A 17,152-nucleotide genomic window follows, 5' to 3' on the forward strand; every position below is an offset into this window, starting at 1 on the left:
TAGTAGTGTGTAATTTGTATTTTATTACATGAAATTACTTTAGACACATGCACTTTTTTTATCAGAACTACCCATTATCGGATCAGTCATAATAAACAAAAAAGATAAATCAATATTATTCAAATGATAATATTTTTCCTGTGTTATTTGCTAATTTCCTCAAGAACAATGGCAGTACATTGCATTTATTTAGCAGACTCTTTTATCCAAAGCGACATACAAAAGTGTACAAAAAGCAAGGTACAAAAGTGCATATAAAGGTCATTGGAACAACTACAAAACACAGGTTCGATAAGGTGCAATACTCAGTTGGTACAATGAAATGAGAGCTCAGGGTGGGATATACCTACTACAAGAAAAGTTATGATATCATATAGAAATCTGAGAAGCAAGCAACCAAGTGTTACTACAATTATGTGATGCAGGTACTGAAATTTCAGCATAAATTATGTAGTGATAGCTCATAAATTTTATGAATCTTGTATCCTGTTGATTGTGCTTAGCATAATCACAAGGTCTGCAAGAACTCAAGCACTGCCTTGTGCCACTCTGCAGGGTTGTCAAGGTAACAGGGGTGGCCAGCCCCTTTCATCACCATTACCTTGTGATTGGCCAGATTCTTCAGGTTGTTCAATGACACCTCTCCCAATTGTGTGTCCTGGTCTCCATAAACAATCAAAGTAGGAGTCTGGAAAAGAGTGAATGCAGCTCAGAAAACAGTAACAGACCACCTCTGCAAAATGCAGCCTTTCTCTGCAGACTTCCTGAACACTTTCACAACTTTTTACTCCATATGCATTAGTGATCAACAACAGGGCATACACAAATTGAGTTATTCCAGTTCACACTATTTAACACCTCTACTTTACGACCAGCATTTTGGTGTTCTCTTGAAGATAACAAGAAGTTTCAATTCCACTAAGCATTAGCATTTCTTACTGGAACTTGAAATACATTTTAGAGGTTAAGTTAATGTTTGAAAATGAATCTCAGATAAACGTTATAGATATATGAAGCAGTACCATGTACAAGCCAAGACTACTGTAATTTTAATATTTTTATAAATACATCCAACGACCATGGCTATGTGTTCTTGGGCTCTATTTTCCAGCTCGCGCATATTGTGTTGCGAGCCACCGCACTGGCAAAGTGGTTTGGCAATCTGGTGACTCGTATTATGCTTGAGTATAATATCAATGTATAATGTAACTAGGTAAAATCATTTGTTACTGATTGTCTATTTGGTCATTTAAACATGCAAATAAACTAATTTCTGCATTGGCTATTTCAATTTATGGTGGACATTACATTATAATATCCTACCTCACAAAAAATAATAATAATTAATCAATCATTGAATTTACTTTTAAAAATTATAGACAGCAGTTGCATGCAATATTATTGGATATAGGCCAGTGCAAACTGATTAAGCACTTCGTACAAGATCAGATTGCAATTTTAGACATTACCTTGTGACAGAAATGCATTATTAGAGTGACGACATACATTTTTTAGCGATAGCAATACAAAATTGATGTGCGAATTTCAGTAGTAGACCATGGAAAGAGACTGTACTCCAGGGTGCTTTGCACCCCACTCTTAAAGGGAATGAAAAGAGGTCATCTGATATGCTATGAGTGAATTCAGACGCAACGTACCCACAGAGAGTAATATACTCATCATAATCCAGCCCATTTTCAACCTGCGCCCTGCACTTTGAGCTGTGCGCTCCACACCTCCAGGAACAAAAATATCAACATTCAGTGGCCGCACCCACTGCGCCCGTAAGCCGCACTACTGATCGCGCCCCTACACCCTGCAGCATTGATTCCGGAAAGTAGAGCCCTTAATGTCTCATGTAAACACCAGGTGTTATTTAATAGTATGAAGATGACCTCACCTGAATACTGCTGTACTGCTCAGGGGTGAACTTCTCAGTGCATATGGGGGCCACAGGGATGTAGGCCCTGACCAGCGAGCTGTTCTGAAAGAGGAAAGGCAGGGAATACATGCCGCTGAGTGAGGGGCTGACCACCACAGCTGGGCCCAGCTGGAGTGCGTCCAACACCTGCTTCAGGAAGTCCCCGGGGGCCAACTCCCCGACAGCAGCAGGGGCCACGGCCGCTTTGGAATTGCCCAGCCCTTGGGAGGCAGAGAAAATTATGAGTGGAAAAGTGTTTATGCAGAATACACACACCCCAGCAAGCAGCATCAGTCCAAGCAATTGACAGGTAATAACTCCTGCCTCAAACGTTTCTCATTTGAGATAATGTATTGAAAAGGTAAGAAATAAAAACAAACTGTATTAATTACTTTAAGCTGAGCTCATGAAAAAGCCAGAGCTCAGAATCCAGCTATTTGAGGAATCAGTCAAGCTCTGTGATTTAATAATATGTCAAACTTATTTATTTGAAGATTATTTTGATACAATTCAATTTTCTTAAGGGTCTTCAAGTTATGCTTGCCATACCATTGGTTCCAGAGGCCATATTGTTTAATCAACAATGGTTAATATAAAATAATAAAGGGCCGCCCAAATACAGAAGCCTAAACGTCAAGAATAAAATAATGTAGGCTTACCTATACACCATGCCCAGTGAAATAACATTAGATGCTTCAATTTCTGTTGAATATTTAAGCAGTAACTCAATTTAGCCTAGTCTACTGTATACCTGGGAGGTCAATACCGACGACACGGCAGCCGGCTTTGGCAAGTATCTCCAGCGTGCCGATGGTAAGCCAGTTCTCGGAGGAGAACCGGATTCCGTGCAACAACAGGACAGACAGTTTGGCTTTGCCGTCGCTGGGCTCCGCTTGTCTATAAAATAGTGTACCACTGGAACCCAGGGAGATGTGTCCTTCCGACAGTTTCACCGCAGTCATGTTGCTCTGTAAACAACATTAACATTACATTAAAACAAAAGCATCGAAACTTGCATGAAACAAAACCTATAGCTTGCTGTAAACTCATATTTCGCTACCGTATGCTATTCCATAAATCAAAGTCGGACAGCTCGGCAGTAGTAGCCTCGGTTATTTTGTTTTGTGAGCATTCTTATAAAAACATCCGATCAAATAGCCTACACCAACAATGTAGCCTATTTGGAAAACAGTGCAGTCATATGACTTGACTCACTTAAATCAATTCGAAACATGACAGACGAATTGCACATACCAAAACACGTTTAAAGAATTCTCCAGCTCTGTTTTAAATCAAGCTTAATCAGAAATACTTGCTAGACGCGTCATGGACTTGCACTGCCAAGCGTAAACTACTCCGCAAATATGCCAATTGAGAAATAGTATACGTCTAGAACTGCAAGCTGATAAAAAAGCATATCCACGAAAGACATTAAAGTTCAAGCAAAGCTTTGCTTTTTGTCAATACCACGACCACCGATAGCTCGCTCAGCAATCGATTACAAGCCAACGCGTTTTTAGCAGCCAAACTTCTATTTACCTTAAAAAAGAAAAGGAAAAACCCAACTGTCGCAAGCTCTCGAGCTTTGAGAAGTGTTTCACTTTTTCCCGGAAGAGTTATTTTTTCACCGACTCCTAGTGGTGGGACAAGTGAACCCTTTGAAGGAACTGCAGAATGCATTGGAGTTTCACGTTTACTGGGCGTGCGTGCGTGCGAACTCGCGACTCTATAGGTGTGATTTTTTCTTCTGTCTCAGAGTTTTCCGGCATTATTAGGCTATTGTTTCAAACAAACAATTACCATTAGTTCTCAACGAAAAGTTTGGCAGAATCTGGAGTTTGACATGTAAAGGGTCAACATGTAAATTGGGCAATCACAGATGCAACTCTTGGGCAGTCCTTTGACAGGCAGGACCCAACATCTGGCATCACAGTGCCGTGTAGCGGAATCCTTTTCCTATACGTATCCACTTAGCTCTGGCGTTAGATTTGTGCATGGGACAGGATAAAACGAATAAGATCAGGATGAAATCATTTTTACTCTGCGTTGTACTGGTATTATACGGACCACTGGCTACAGGTAAGATAATTTAATGGATGGTTGCGTTAACTTGTTTTAGGTTCTATACATATGTTAAAATGTGTATTTTATGGAACCCTTGTCAAATGCAGCCAAACTATCAGCCTACTCTGTAGTACATATTTTTTTTATTATTAAAACGAGGGGTTAGTTTCTAAATTGTCAATTCTCGCAGTGTTATATGTAAAAAAAAAATAATAAATAATACATAAATACATTTTTCCAGAAGGCAGCAAAATTGATAACCTTCCTTTAGTTTTTGTTTGTTCAGGTTTGGCGTGAGCCTTAATCCTTTGAAAACACAGGCATACCACCTCTTCGGGTGTGGTATTGTTGTTAATTTGTAAACTCCGTTATTCCACTGATTATTTAGGGAAAAAAGTAATTTGCGTGCGCTTTATCATACTGTTAAACAATCATATTATTTATGAACTGAAGGATTTACAGATAATTGGTATTTGAATGCGCATTGACAAATATGGCATAACTAAGCTACATTGTTGAGAATGTTATCAGAGCGTGGAAAATAAGTTCGATTGTGCTTGCTTGTTTTGGTGGACACTTTGATCATGGTTACAACTGAAAACAACCATATTGATTTTGTCCTGAGTACAGGTACAAAGTTCATGTCTGCATGGATGCAACCCACGCCTAGGTGTCCTTGTGCAGAAAACAAATTTAGACTGTTACATTTGGCAAAACATTGACAATATGTGATTGCTGTGGGTGTTGGCATAAAACCACTGTGACCTGAAAGGTGTAGTGGTATTAGTGTCTCAGTTGATGCAGAGTTTTACTGTGTCATCTTTTCATGCCCAGTTGAATGAAAACCAACAAGGAATGTATCTGGCGGTTTTGTATGAAGAATTTTGAGGGGGTGGATTTCTACAATCTTTTCCATCTGATTCATTTCCTCCCTTTGTGTTCAGCAGCTATTCCGAGTTTATTAAGCAGCCCTCCTTCCACCATGCTGTGAGATTTAATGTTAGGATAAAGCAAATTGCAGAATGCTGTGTCACCTCCCCCGTCTTCTCCACTGTGTCCAAATAGCCAGACTCCCATGGTGCTTTCCTGTTTATCTCCCTTCAGGCTCAGATTGATCTACAATATTAAAGAACCCTTTAACAAAAACAGAATAAATCTGTACATTAATCATAGTCCTCATTCCAGCAGGTAGGAGTGGCTGTGCTTGAGGGTCTCTGTGTTGAGAACGGTGTGAACAGCTGTTTTGAGTGAAGTTGGAAAAACAAATGCATCGGTGTGACAGAGTGGTCAGGTCCCTGGATTTGTCCGAGTGTACCTATACCCACAGAGCAATGTCCATGGTCATGTTCTCCTTATAGGGTCCTGAGTTTTTGCGACTTCTTTATTTAACCTTTAGTTCCATCCTCCAGCAACAAGACAACTTGATACAGGACTTTATGAAGCAATTAAGATAATGTGGTACCTTTATCATCTTGATTAATCATTCACTTTTCACAGCAGTGTCAAATTTTATCCAAGATGTGAGTGCAAGATTTTCTTCTAGGCCAGAAATACTGTAAATGATTCAGCTAATGAATTAATCAAGATTTTCATTCAAGACCTTGATTAGTTGAATAAGTTGTAGTGCTGAGCTAGAAGAAAGACAGCCCTGGATTATGTATTTGTATAAGTGTTCACCTTCCTTTTATCACTAATGACTGCACTTACCACAGAGTGTCTGCAGGGATACCTTGAAGGTATAGGCTACATGCTAAATACATGCTAAATGTTTACCCAGTCATTTGTTGAGTAAAATACCATGACCTCAACTATGTTTACAAGAACAGAAAATAAACAATGGAGCCTGCGGTGGCTTTGCTGATGCTGTGTCAATCCTGTCAGTCAGTGTGTGTGTGTGTGTGTATGTGTTGACAGGACACAGGAGCCATCTAAATGATTTTCAGCGTTCTGAGGGTCGTGAACTTGTGCCCAATGAATGGCACAAGGACCGCATGCAGCTACTGCCGGGGTTGACTCTGGAAGAATGTGCTAAACGCTGTTCACAGAACCTGGAATGCAGGTACACACCTACAGACACACACAGACGTACTTACATACATACAAAAAAGGTATGAAAAAGTGCCTGTAAAGGTACACACACACGCATGCACGCACACACACACATACACACACATCCATACACACATGCACAGAAACACACACATGCACACATACACCCATAAACACACGAGTACACACATGCACATGTATGCATATACAATGGCATGGGCACACAAGAATGTCATGAATTTAATGGTCGCAACTATTAGTAAGTATTAGTACATGCTGTGTGTAAAATTTGAAGTGTTCCAATCATAATGTTGATTTTAAGTGTATTTAGTCTAACCACGAGTGACTAGCTCAGCAGCATATAACGTAGACAATATGCAATGTGTTATGTACCAAATTTGTCTCATAATTCACCCCCACCCATCCGACTGTGAGCGAAGCTGTCACCCAAAGTCCATTATGTGGGCATGCAGTCTTCTGCATGGTGTAATAAAAAAGCCTCTCCTTTTGGCAGAGCATTTAACTATGAGACTCGCCCATCCGTCACATGCAAGCAGCTGCCATGGGTGAGGGATGAGAATACTGCTGATGTCAAGAGGAATGTCAACTGCGATCTCTACGAGAAAAAAGGTGGGCATCTGCCTGAGCCCAGATACCTCCTGCCTCATGGGAAGGAGGCATCTGCCTGAGCCCAGATATCTCCTGCCCCACGGGAAGGATTACTGTAGTCAGTGGCAGCATTAAGTGAACTTTTTTCAGTGAAACCTTTCAAGACCCCTAGGGTGGTAACTATTGGCAACGTTTAGAATCGTTATCATTGTCGTCCTCCTCACCAGTCCTTCCAGTCTGGTGTATGTAACAGTTGCATAAGGCAACACTATTACTCAAGGATAACTGTTGGTTTATTTTCAGTTCTATGAAAAACATAAATTGACTTGATGTTTGGTAGACTATGCAAAGTGTCAATGGAATTTGTAAAAGGCAGGGGGCAGAAGGAAGAAGGTAACTGGAGAAGGTGCTTGCAGCTGCTTTTGGCTGCAGGATCCAGCAGCCGAAAGTCAGACGCTGAATGAGTATTTATGTGGTGTGCAGACTATGTGCGCCGCTGCATTGTGGGAGATGGCAAGACATATCGAGGCAAGGTGTCCCAGACGCAGAGTGGTCTCACCTGTCAGCAGTGGTGGTCCAAGTTCCCACATGACCACAGGTGAGTGTCTCCTGTGGCTGTAGGCTTGTTAAAACGTGAGTACAGGCGAGAGCTTTGTTGTATTACATGACCAGAACTGCAGTGCATGATGTCAACCTGAATGCTGTCATCTGCCCAGAACAAGACAACTCTGTCTGCCGCCCAGACCATATATTACTCATATTTACCTCTGGTTGTTTGCTGTGATCAGCAGTGGTGTCCTTCTCCCTCCCTTCCATGTTTATCTCCTTAGGTTTTAGCACAGTGACTGACAGAGGCTGTTTGCTGTGATCAGCAGTGGTGTCCTTCTCCCTCCCTTCCATGTTTATCTCCTTAGGTTTTAACACAGTGACTGACAGAGGCTGTTTGCTGTGATCAGCAGTGGTGTCCTTCTCCCTCCCTTCCATGTTTATCTCCTTAGGTTTTAGCACAGTGACTGACAGAGTTATACTCACCACTGGCTGCACTGTAAGTAAGCTCTGTGATGGAAAGGGAGTGTAGCATTCTACCCAGATAATGTACATTATTCTATTGAGAAAATGTGCAATAGTTTATTTTGTGAAACTATTTTTGGTCTTTTTCTGGCTTCTGGCATTGTCTTAGCCAGCATGTGACGCTAAAATTACTAGCTCCACCGTATGTCCTCAGCCTTCACGTTTCTTTCTCTCGAACATTCTTTCCCTCTCTCTTGTGATCTGCATCTCTGTCTCCCCTCCACAGATGGACTCCTTCGGCAGAAAACGGTCTGGAGCTAAACTACTGCCGTAACCCAGATGGGGATGCCATCGGGCCCTGGTGCTACACCACAGAACCCGAGCGGCGCTTTGAGACCTGCAACATCCCTCGCTGTGAAGATGGTGCGTCATACCCAGAATCAGCATCAGCATTTGATGACCATTTGTTAACCGCAGCTGTTTATGTATAAAACATCTATGAAATTCCAACTGGACAATCACTTCCTTTTTGGTTAATTTTCAAATATTAACATTCTTTCCCCTGGAAACCTTCATATTAATTTCATATTCCAAATAGATGTGCTTTTTAACTGGATAGCTCTGGGTTTTTTGAGATTCGTTTTTGGTTTTTGCTTTAGTGTTCAACTGGTTCAGGCAGTTTCTGTGTACGAGGAAGGATATTTTAGATACAGAGAAGCTTCGGGAGCATTTTGTATTTGTCTTCTCCAGAGTGTGGAGTTGTGTATGGTGTGTAAGGGAGTGTAACTGAGCACATACGTATGGTATTAGAGAGTTCACAGATGCATGTACTGCGTCAGAGGTATGCAGGGTTTGTCTCTTGTCATCTGTGCTCCAGAGGTCTGTATAACCTGTAATGGAGAGGACTACAGGGGCCAGGTGGACCACACAGAGACAGGTCTGGAGTGCCAGCGCTGGGACCAACAGTACCCCCACCAGCACATCTACCAGCCTGAGAAGTAGGCTGTGCTCTTTCTTTCTATACCTCCACAATGCTTGTAATATACGTCCATTCTCCTATCCTTGTAATGTAGTGAACAGTGAATGTTTGCTTGTTGAACAGATACCCAGACAAGAGCTTAGATGATAACTACTGCCGGAACCCGGACGCCTCCCCTGTCCCCTGGTGCTACACCACGGACCCCAAGGTGGAGAGACAGAACTGCAAGATAAGAAAATGCGGTAATCCATCATTCCAGTACAGACAAATACTACTTAACCACTTTCATATGGAAGGAGATCATCAGTATTTTGAAATTAGGTAACAGTGAGGACATGTTATAGCCTTTTAAGCTTTTGCCTGAATGATACTATAGAGATCATATGCTATCATTCCACTGAATTTCCAGTAGACCTCAGTGTTAGGCTGCAAACTGTTATTTTTATCAGTAATGACATTTTACCTCTCTTTCTTTGTTTATTTATATTTCCCTACCTCTGACTCCCACAGAAAAGGTTCCACTGAAGAATTCCCGCTCCAGCTACACCACTCACTGTTTCCGCGGCCGTGGAGAGGATTACCGCGGTAAAATCAACGAGACGACCTCCGGCGTTCCCTGCCAGCGCTGGGACGCGCAGTCCCCCCATCAGCACCCCTTCGTCCCACAGACCTACGAGTGCAAGTGAGCCAGCATCCAGGGGAGTGGGGCAAGAGGAGATGAGAGGTGCCAATCAGCACAATCTTGCAAAAATAGATTAATTGCTATTTTGGGGACAGACATGGGGGACAATGAAGAGTGGTGGGGAAGGGATAGAAGAGAGAGTTAATGTACCTTCATACAGAATACCAAATTACCAGACCTGGGTCAAATATGTATTTGTTTTGGATTGAAATACTTTTCTGTGCTCTATTGATCTTTCCTGGTGTAATTGAGCCTGCCAATATGACCAGAAGGCGGGGTTTGCACTTTTTGAGAGTATTTCATTGGTTCCAATACACCAGACAAGATCAGTAAAGCGTAGAGAAATATTTGAATCCAAAACAAATACGTATTTGAGCCAGGTCTGCAAATTACCTCTGACTCTGAACATCCTTCTAGTTTATTCTAATTGAGACAGTTTTACCCATATCACTTTTCTTGCTCCAAGATATTAAACATTAACTAGGTTGTCAGTTTGCTCAGTGCCGATAAGGGGATGTCCACAAAACTCTGTCCTAACAGCAGATGATGACATTGTCAAATCTTTTACCAAGAAGGTGGGTGGCTGCATGCTGGTGACATCACAACGGTCAGACAGCACTTCACCCGAGGTCACTCAGTGTTCCCAGAGACCCTGAGATAGGCCTTTCTCTTAGACTTCTCCAAAGACCTATTATGGAGATATCAAGTTACTTGTCACTCACCTGAAGCTCAACAACTTGCGCCTTCCTTCATCAATGACCCAACCTAACTCAGTTTCCCAGATCGGGAAAAAATCATCACATAATGATAGCCATTCCTAAAGATTGCGAAAGACCTCTAGTCTGCTTTGTTTTATTTTACTGGACACAGATTAGGAAAGGAAGAAAACCATAACTTTAATCTGTTTAAATACAACTGGTTCACTGCATGTTTTACATGAACTTGCATTCTTCCAGGAAAGTGGAAAATTCCCAAATATTAGCATGCATATAGTGTGCACTGGAACATGTTACGAAGGGTGATGGATTTCGATGTTAAATAGGAATGAGATGCACAGAATGACAAAAAAACTTGCATTGTGTTCAAGGGAATATTCTATTCTACTACTGCTGTTCAATTGTACACTATTGACTCAATGTATGCACATGGGAATAGAAAAATCTCCAAGAGCACCCTTAAACATTATGCTCCCCCTAGGGGTCTGGAGGAGAATTACTGCCGCAACCCTGACGGCTCAGAGGCACCATGGTGCTTCACATCCCTGTCAGAGATGAGGACCGCACTTTGTCTCCAGATTAAGCGATGCCCTGATGACATTGAGGCAGAAGGTACAGTGCCCCCTGCTGTCATAATGCTTATCCCAATGAGTTGGTATGCTCTGATCCACTCTGCCCCATTTGAGACCACTAATACACTGCAGTTTCAGCATTTGTGAGCATTCATTGTTATCTCACCAGGCCTTACTAAATCTGGGGAAATGGTTGAAAAAGATGGTAATAACACAGTTGTTTGTATTTGTTTTCAGATTGTGCACATTTATGATCGCAATGCCAAAATTGGGGAGTCTGCCCAGAAAGTTGATGTTACTTCTCTCACCCTTTCACAGTCCTTCCAGTTGATGTTTGTGTCTGCTCTCATTTCTCCTGCCAGACTGTTACCATGAAAATGGTAAAAACTATCATGGCATGGTTCGCAAGACTCGGAAGGGAATCATCTGCCAAAAATGGAATGTTAACACACCTCACAAAACCAAGTAAGTGCTGTTAGTGCACAGTAAAGTGTCCAATGTCAATTCAACTCTAACAGAGTACATAGGAGTCCAATAGGGACCATACATACTCTGTAAGAGTTGATTTAACGCTGAACATTTTACTGTGTGACCCCCACCTTCCCACACACAGGTGAGGGACAGCCTGTGGCCTCTTTGTGTAAGAACAGCCAGAACCCATCAATTAGCAGGTAATGAAAGGCACAAGCATGTGTTTCCACTCTCTCTGGCCTGCAGACAGGGAGTGTCCATAGCTTAGCGTGACTCCTGTGCACTGTCAGCACGGCCATGACAGTACTGTCAGGTGGGGGGGAGGGATACTGATGTCAGTCTGTGGGTTTGTGCAGTACATAAAATAGAATGTACACTCACATCAAATCTACATATATTGCGCTGATACAGTATATTTACATGGCATGATCAGTTTTATATAGCACAGTATCATAAAAATCATGATTCATGGATCTTTTAAAGTCTTGGCTCAGGGCTGCCCAACCCTGTTCCTGGACATCTTTAGACCTGTAGGTTTTCACTCCAACCCTAAGAAAGCAGACCTCGCTCAGCTTCTAATTAGTACCAATTTCAGTCAGGTGTGCCAAATTCAGATTGAAATGAAAACCTACAGGATGGTAGATCTCCAGGAGCAGGGTTGGGCAGCCCTGTTTTAGGTCATTTACATGAACCGCAGGTGAGTATGCACAGACTGGTTATTCCTCAGTAGATCTTAGTCAGCCGATGTAGCCTACACTAACCTGTGACGTCACATCGGTCCCTTTTCCACAAGGATAAACCCCACAACTTACCCTGGCGCCAACCTAACAGAGAACTACTGCCGCAACCCTGATGCAGATCTGCACGGACCCTGGTGCTACACCACTGACCCAAAGACTGAGTTTGACTACTGCGCCATCAAACAGTGTGGTGAGTGCTTCCTCCATTGCACTCTTATGCTCTTTCCATACCTCTGGCCTCTTGTCTCTCTATCCCTCCATCACTCTATCTCATATTTCTGTCTGTCCATCTCTCTATCCAACCATATCTCTATTTTCACACTTTTTTTTTCCTTCTTTCAAAAACTTTTTGTGAACTTAAGTGTTGAAGCAAACTTTGACGTGATGTAATCTGTGTAATTTGATTGGTGTCTCGTTCTTCAACAGCTGGGGAATTTGTCTCTATCATCACGCCAATAAGTGAGTGTGTGAATATATCTGCTGATTCTAAGCTGCAGGTGAAATCTTTTTTGATTTTGTGCTAGGTTTTTGCCCTTTATCTTGCCGAGTATATGTGTTATATGTATATATATATATATATATGTTTGGCTGATTTCCCTAACTGTGCATCCCTTGATAGTGTAAAACATTGAGCATCATCAGTAGAAACTTTCCACTGAGAATTCAATGAAGCATCCATACTGACTGTGTGTTGTGTGGACACAGAGAAGGTGGAGTTCAACGAGTGTGGAAAGAGAGAGGAACGCATGAGCCACTCCAGGCTGCGCATCGTGGGAGGTACCCCAGGAAACTCCCCCTGGACCGTCAGCCTGAGAGACCGGTCAGTCTGCGGAGTGGGGGGGGGGGGGGCGGCGTAAAGCATGCTCACTGCTCGGACTGTAGACCTAATATGCAATCATTTCAATTCTGTCAGATTTTACACTGTCATGTCTTTCTCACTTGTACAGCAGAGGAAACCATTTTTGTGGGGGATCCCTGGTCAGCTCAAAATGGGTGATCAGCACTAAACAGTGCTTCTCCTCCTGGTAAGGAGTTTTCTGTCAGATTGTCAGATGCTGCGCAGTAAAATGTCCAGTGTTAATTCAACTCTAACAGAGTACATACAAGTCCACTAGGGACCGTATGTACACTGTAAGAGTTGATTAAACACTGAGCATTGTACTGTGTAAGGCCAGCACTGAGGCAGGGCTGAGTATGTGTCCTGTGGGCTTCAGTGTACCGTGTCCTTTTGGCTACCTTCACGGCCAGTTCTCAGATCGTTAAGTGTGTCCACAAATTTCACTTTCTAAGAAACCGGTTCTTTGAAACTCAGCAACACTTTGAACAACATTTGTTGTTTCCGAGAGGTCACTTACCAATTTGAAGTGTCATTTGGCATGGAATTCCTGCAGGACACATCAAAATACAGTTTTGAAGAAATAATCATAAAAATAGATAACAGAATTCATGCATGTTGTGAGGAAGACTTTGGAAGATCACGGGTGAGTGCCTCAGTAGAGTGTGCTGCTGCGGTCCTCTCATCAAATGCAGGTGGCACAGCTGTGCACTTTAAAGGCAAAGCTGTAGGTTCCCCTTTGGGGAGAAAAAGCTAGCAAAGTAGTTTTTGAAGGTCAGAAGGGCACAAAGAGAAGATTAGCACAGAAGAGAATAATATGCTTAAGGATATGTAAGGAATGGATATGATAAACCAAAGCTGTACCAGAATGCTAAATAGTGAGAAGCCTGAATAGAGCATGGGTTGGCTTAATTTCTAGTTGAACATGTGACCGGGCTGATGGATGGATGTGGTTTTGTGTCTGTGTCCAGTTATGTGGACCTCGCCGGCTACACGGCCATGATGGGAACCCTGTACAAAAACCCGCAGGACGGGGACCCCGGGCGACAGAGCATCCGGCTCACCAAAATCGTCTGCGGCCCATCAGAGTCCCACCTGGTCATGCTGCAGCTGGAGACGTGTGTGGTCTTCCTCATCCTCATCTTCCTCTTCTCCTCCACACATTGCACACACTCACTTATACTCACAGGTACACATAGGCCCTGTCTACACGTATACGGATTTTTCTGAAAACGTAGTTTTTTCCCTCCGTTTTGGCCTCCCGTCCACACGAAAACAGCGTTTTAGGTCACTGAAAACGAAGCTTTTTGAAAACGCCTTCCAAGGTGGAGATTTTTCAAAACTCCGGTTTCTCCGTCTTTGTGTGGACAAGAAAAACGGAGCTTCATGAAAATGCTGACGTCATGACGTCAACTTGCGCATCAGTTACCATGGCAATTGGTGTATTGCGCATGCGGCAATTGTTTTAGCGTTCTCCTGTGGACGGAGATATTTTTTATAACGTCGGTCGTGTGGATTTTTTAACGGAGGGGGAAAAAACCGTATGGGTGTGGACAGGGTCTAGTGTACTGTAGGTGCACACCAAAATACCTACCTACAGTCACACATGTATACACACACACACCCACAGTCATATGCATATTTGCACTCCCAATCATACACGTAGTCAAACGCGCACACATGCACACATCGTCATGGTCACATCCTCAAATATGCAATGCTGTCCTGCTCTTGATCCTGTTGATCGTACCATACCGTGCCATTGCCTACCATTCTCTTCTCTCTCTTGCAGTACCATTCTCTATCTCAACCATATTCTTTTCCACTGACCCCTCCAGGCCAGTAGAAATCAACGAGCGCGTGTCTCAGATCTGCCTGCCCCCAGAACATTACATCGTCCCAGCAGGCACCATCTGTGAGATAGCAGGCTGGGGGGAGACTAAAGGTCAGTTTATCTGCAAATGATAAATACCAAAGCAAGGGTCCCCAACCCTGGGTCTGATGAGCCCCAGGGTCTGCTCCTCTTGGCTATTACTCAGAATATTTACACAGCCATATTATCTCACATGGCTTCTTGGGTCTAATGTGTAAGGAGTGAAGAGTGTAGTGTAAAGGTTAGGGAACTGGGTTTGCTACTGCAAGGACTTAAGTGTGATTCCCAGAGGGCTGTGCTTGTTGTACCCCTGTGTAAGGCACCTGATTTTCTTCAGTAAATGCCTAGCTGTATAAATGGATTGTATATAAGCTGCGAAGGTCGCTCTGGATAAGAGCGTCTGCTAAATGGTGTAAAGTGTAAATTGAAATATTGTATGTGTCTCTCCAGGTCTTTGTACTAAAAAGATTGAAGTGGGTTAGCCTATTAAACAAGCTATGTCAGGTGCTGGTTTTGTGTCACTGATGACCAGAGGCATATCAGTAATTAGAATCAGTAGATCTCATGTCTGTTCTCACACTGTTCCAGGAACTGCCGATGAAGCTGTGCTTAACGTCGCCCAAATGCCCGTACTGGAGAACGCCGATTGCAACAAGTACTTCCGGGGTCGCGTGAAGGAGAATGAGATGTGCACCAACCCCTTCCATGGCGGGGTGGGAGCCTGTGAGGTAATGTGTGGAGTAATATAACCATAGATAAATACATACAAAGTGAGCTACATCCCTTAAGTGTGGCAGTCAACTGCATGTGAATCTGGATCTCCAGTTCACAAACATGAGCATTCTATTCAAACTGTGTAGATGTAGCATTATTCTGTGTCTGTGACAGAGGCTGTTTGGATTTAAGAATCACCAAAGTTTCTTTTCTGTTGTTTCTTCATGCTTGGCATTGTACAGACTACAGTGTCAAGAAGATGGTAAAGCAACAGCCACACTAATGATACTCACAGATAATACTGAACTGTAGCGTAAGTGTGACGTCATTGCCCATTAGGGAGCATCTGGGTGCGTAACGTGTGATGTCGGTCTTTCAGAGGGATTATGGTGGACCACTGGCCTGTCAGAACAGCGACTGCTGGGTGCTGGAGGGCGTCATCATCCCCATGCGCCGCTGTGGTCACCCTGGGCAGCCAAACATCTTCATCCGTGTGTCTGTCTACGTGGACTGGATCAAGAAGGTCATGGAGTTAGCCTAGCAGCTCAGTTCTGACCTTTTATATTGTAACTGTCACATCAGCCACACCGTTCTCTCTTTCCTGCCCCTGTTTCATGGCACCTACTGAGTGTACACATCTTGGCTTGAGTTTGCTCACTGATATAAGCGTTATCCTGTTGCTCATGCTAATGACAAGCCCCTGCTCTATAGGTGTGGTTGATGTCTCTTGATAACTTTGCTTTGTGCCGTGCATATGTGTGTGTCCATATCCCTTTGCTTTGTTAAATGTATGTATGGTTGTCCGTGTTTGATAGACGTACACATAGTGCACTTTGTCCCTAAGTACAGTATGAGTAAATTGTTTATGTGTGTGTGAGAGAGACAGAGAGAGAGAGAGAGAGAGAGAGAGAGACATACAGTAACAATTTGTGCTTGCACTGTTTGTGACATTGCATATCATGTTTTTGTTTTGTTGAGTGTGCTGTTTGGTACCAGGTTCGTGGATGTCATTCACATCCCTTGAGGTGTACAGTGGTGTCAGTGTGCATCTCAGATCGTTCTAGAACAATATGCACAAGGCTTTATGTAACTACTTGTAAAACCTATTGCTTGCAGCTGTTTGTATTTTTTTCTTATTTTAAAATGCAGGGAAAAAATTCCACTGTTAGAATTTAAAAATAATTTAAAGATAATAAATTTGGTGAGTGATCAACTTGTAACTTTGTAAAATGTGTTTTTGGTTTAAAATGTGAAGTGAATAGAAGAGTATAAAGTAGTATTTTCTTTATGTGAGGGCCTGGGAGGTTTAGGTTGGTCCCTGAAAAAACAAGTTTAAGCTGAACCTTGTAATACTGTTATTTCCCACAAGGTGGGAGAAGCACTTCATATATTGCATGTGTTGGTATTCTATTTATTTAATTATTTATTATTTATGTTGCATATTATCTGGTATCTAAGCTGAATAGTGTAAATGCCTAACCCTATGTAAAATTGGTTTGTTCTACAGGACATTTTTCAAGGGTAGCTTTTTAAAACGTTTTATTTGCTGTCCTGTATTGTATAAATGACAGGATTGCATTGCATATTTTCCTTTCACAGTTATGATCTGGCAGCAACGTTAAAGCTTTTTCAGTCATATTCCAATCTCACTAGCAGGACACTTATCTCATTATTGAAGGTTTTTCTGGAGAATTCATGAGCTGTAAGTTCCATGTGCCCTCAGTCTCTACTGCTCACACATCGTCTCACCTTGTTTCTCCTCTGCTCGGACAGTCTGGGGAGGGGTGGAGGCGAGGTTGGGTTCTCGGAATGCAGTGTCTAGGGCATGGAATGCCTTTCATTCCCCCTCGTCCGGTATATTAGCAAGCATGACTGGTGTTGTCTAGATTATTCCACTGTCATGACTCGTGCACCTC

The 17,152-nt window shown here is 42.7% G+C and overlaps 2 protein-coding genes across 5 annotated transcripts; one reads left to right on the top strand and one right to left on the bottom strand.

Moving 5' to 3' along the window:
- abhd14b (abhydrolase domain containing 14B) lies at window positions 1-3,602 on the bottom strand. 2 transcript variants are annotated; one of them, XM_035383026.1, is made up of 4 exons: window positions 3,461-3,602; window positions 2,673-2,889; window positions 1,901-2,142; window positions 1-688 (listed from the first exon to the last, which is right to left on the bottom strand). In XM_035383026.1, exons 1-4 carry the CDS (start codon window positions 3,599-3,601, stop codon window positions 509-511), a joined length of 780 nt encoding a protein of 259 aa, XP_035238917.1. In that variant the 5' UTR covers window position 3,602; the 3' UTR covers window positions 1-508. The 2 variants fall into 2 exon arrangements, with proteins under 2 accessions (XP_035238917.1, XP_035238918.1); XM_035383027.1 differs by lacking the exon at window positions 3,461-3,602 and adding an exon at window positions 3,176-3,436.
- A 14-nt stretch (window positions 3,603-3,616) lies between these two features.
- mst1 (macrophage stimulating 1) lies at window positions 3,617-16,453 on the top strand. 3 transcript variants are annotated; one of them, XM_035383017.1, is made up of 18 exons: window positions 3,617-4,000; window positions 5,900-6,044; window positions 6,549-6,664; window positions 7,127-7,241; window positions 7,941-8,077; window positions 8,532-8,652; window positions 8,757-8,875; window positions 9,144-9,315; window positions 10,513-10,643; window positions 10,966-11,068; window positions 11,868-12,004; window positions 12,241-12,273; window positions 12,520-12,634; window positions 12,762-12,839; window positions 13,621-13,767; window positions 14,488-14,594; window positions 15,111-15,250; window positions 15,616-16,453. In XM_035383017.1, the coding sequence occupies exons 1-18, from the start codon at window positions 3,916-3,918 to the stop codon at window positions 15,775-15,777; spliced, it is 2,163 nt and encodes a 720-aa protein (XP_035238908.1). In that variant the 5' UTR covers window positions 3,617-3,915; the 3' UTR covers window positions 15,778-16,453. The 3 variants fall into 3 exon arrangements, with proteins under 3 accessions (XP_035238908.1, XP_035238909.1, XP_035238910.1); XM_035383018.1 differs by having other exon boundaries at window positions 12,765-12,839; XM_035383019.1 differs by lacking the exons at window positions 3,617-4,000; window positions 5,900-6,044 and having other exon boundaries at window positions 6,549-6,663; window positions 7,125-7,241.
- Window positions 16,454-17,152: the final 699 nt, after the last annotated feature.

The sequence above is a fragment of the Anguilla anguilla genome, chromosome 11 (genome assembly GCF_013347855.1).
Source record: "Anguilla anguilla isolate fAngAng1 chromosome 11, fAngAng1.pri, whole genome shotgun sequence".
Lineage (NCBI taxonomy): Eukaryota > Metazoa > Chordata > Actinopteri > Anguilliformes > Anguillidae > Anguilla > Anguilla anguilla.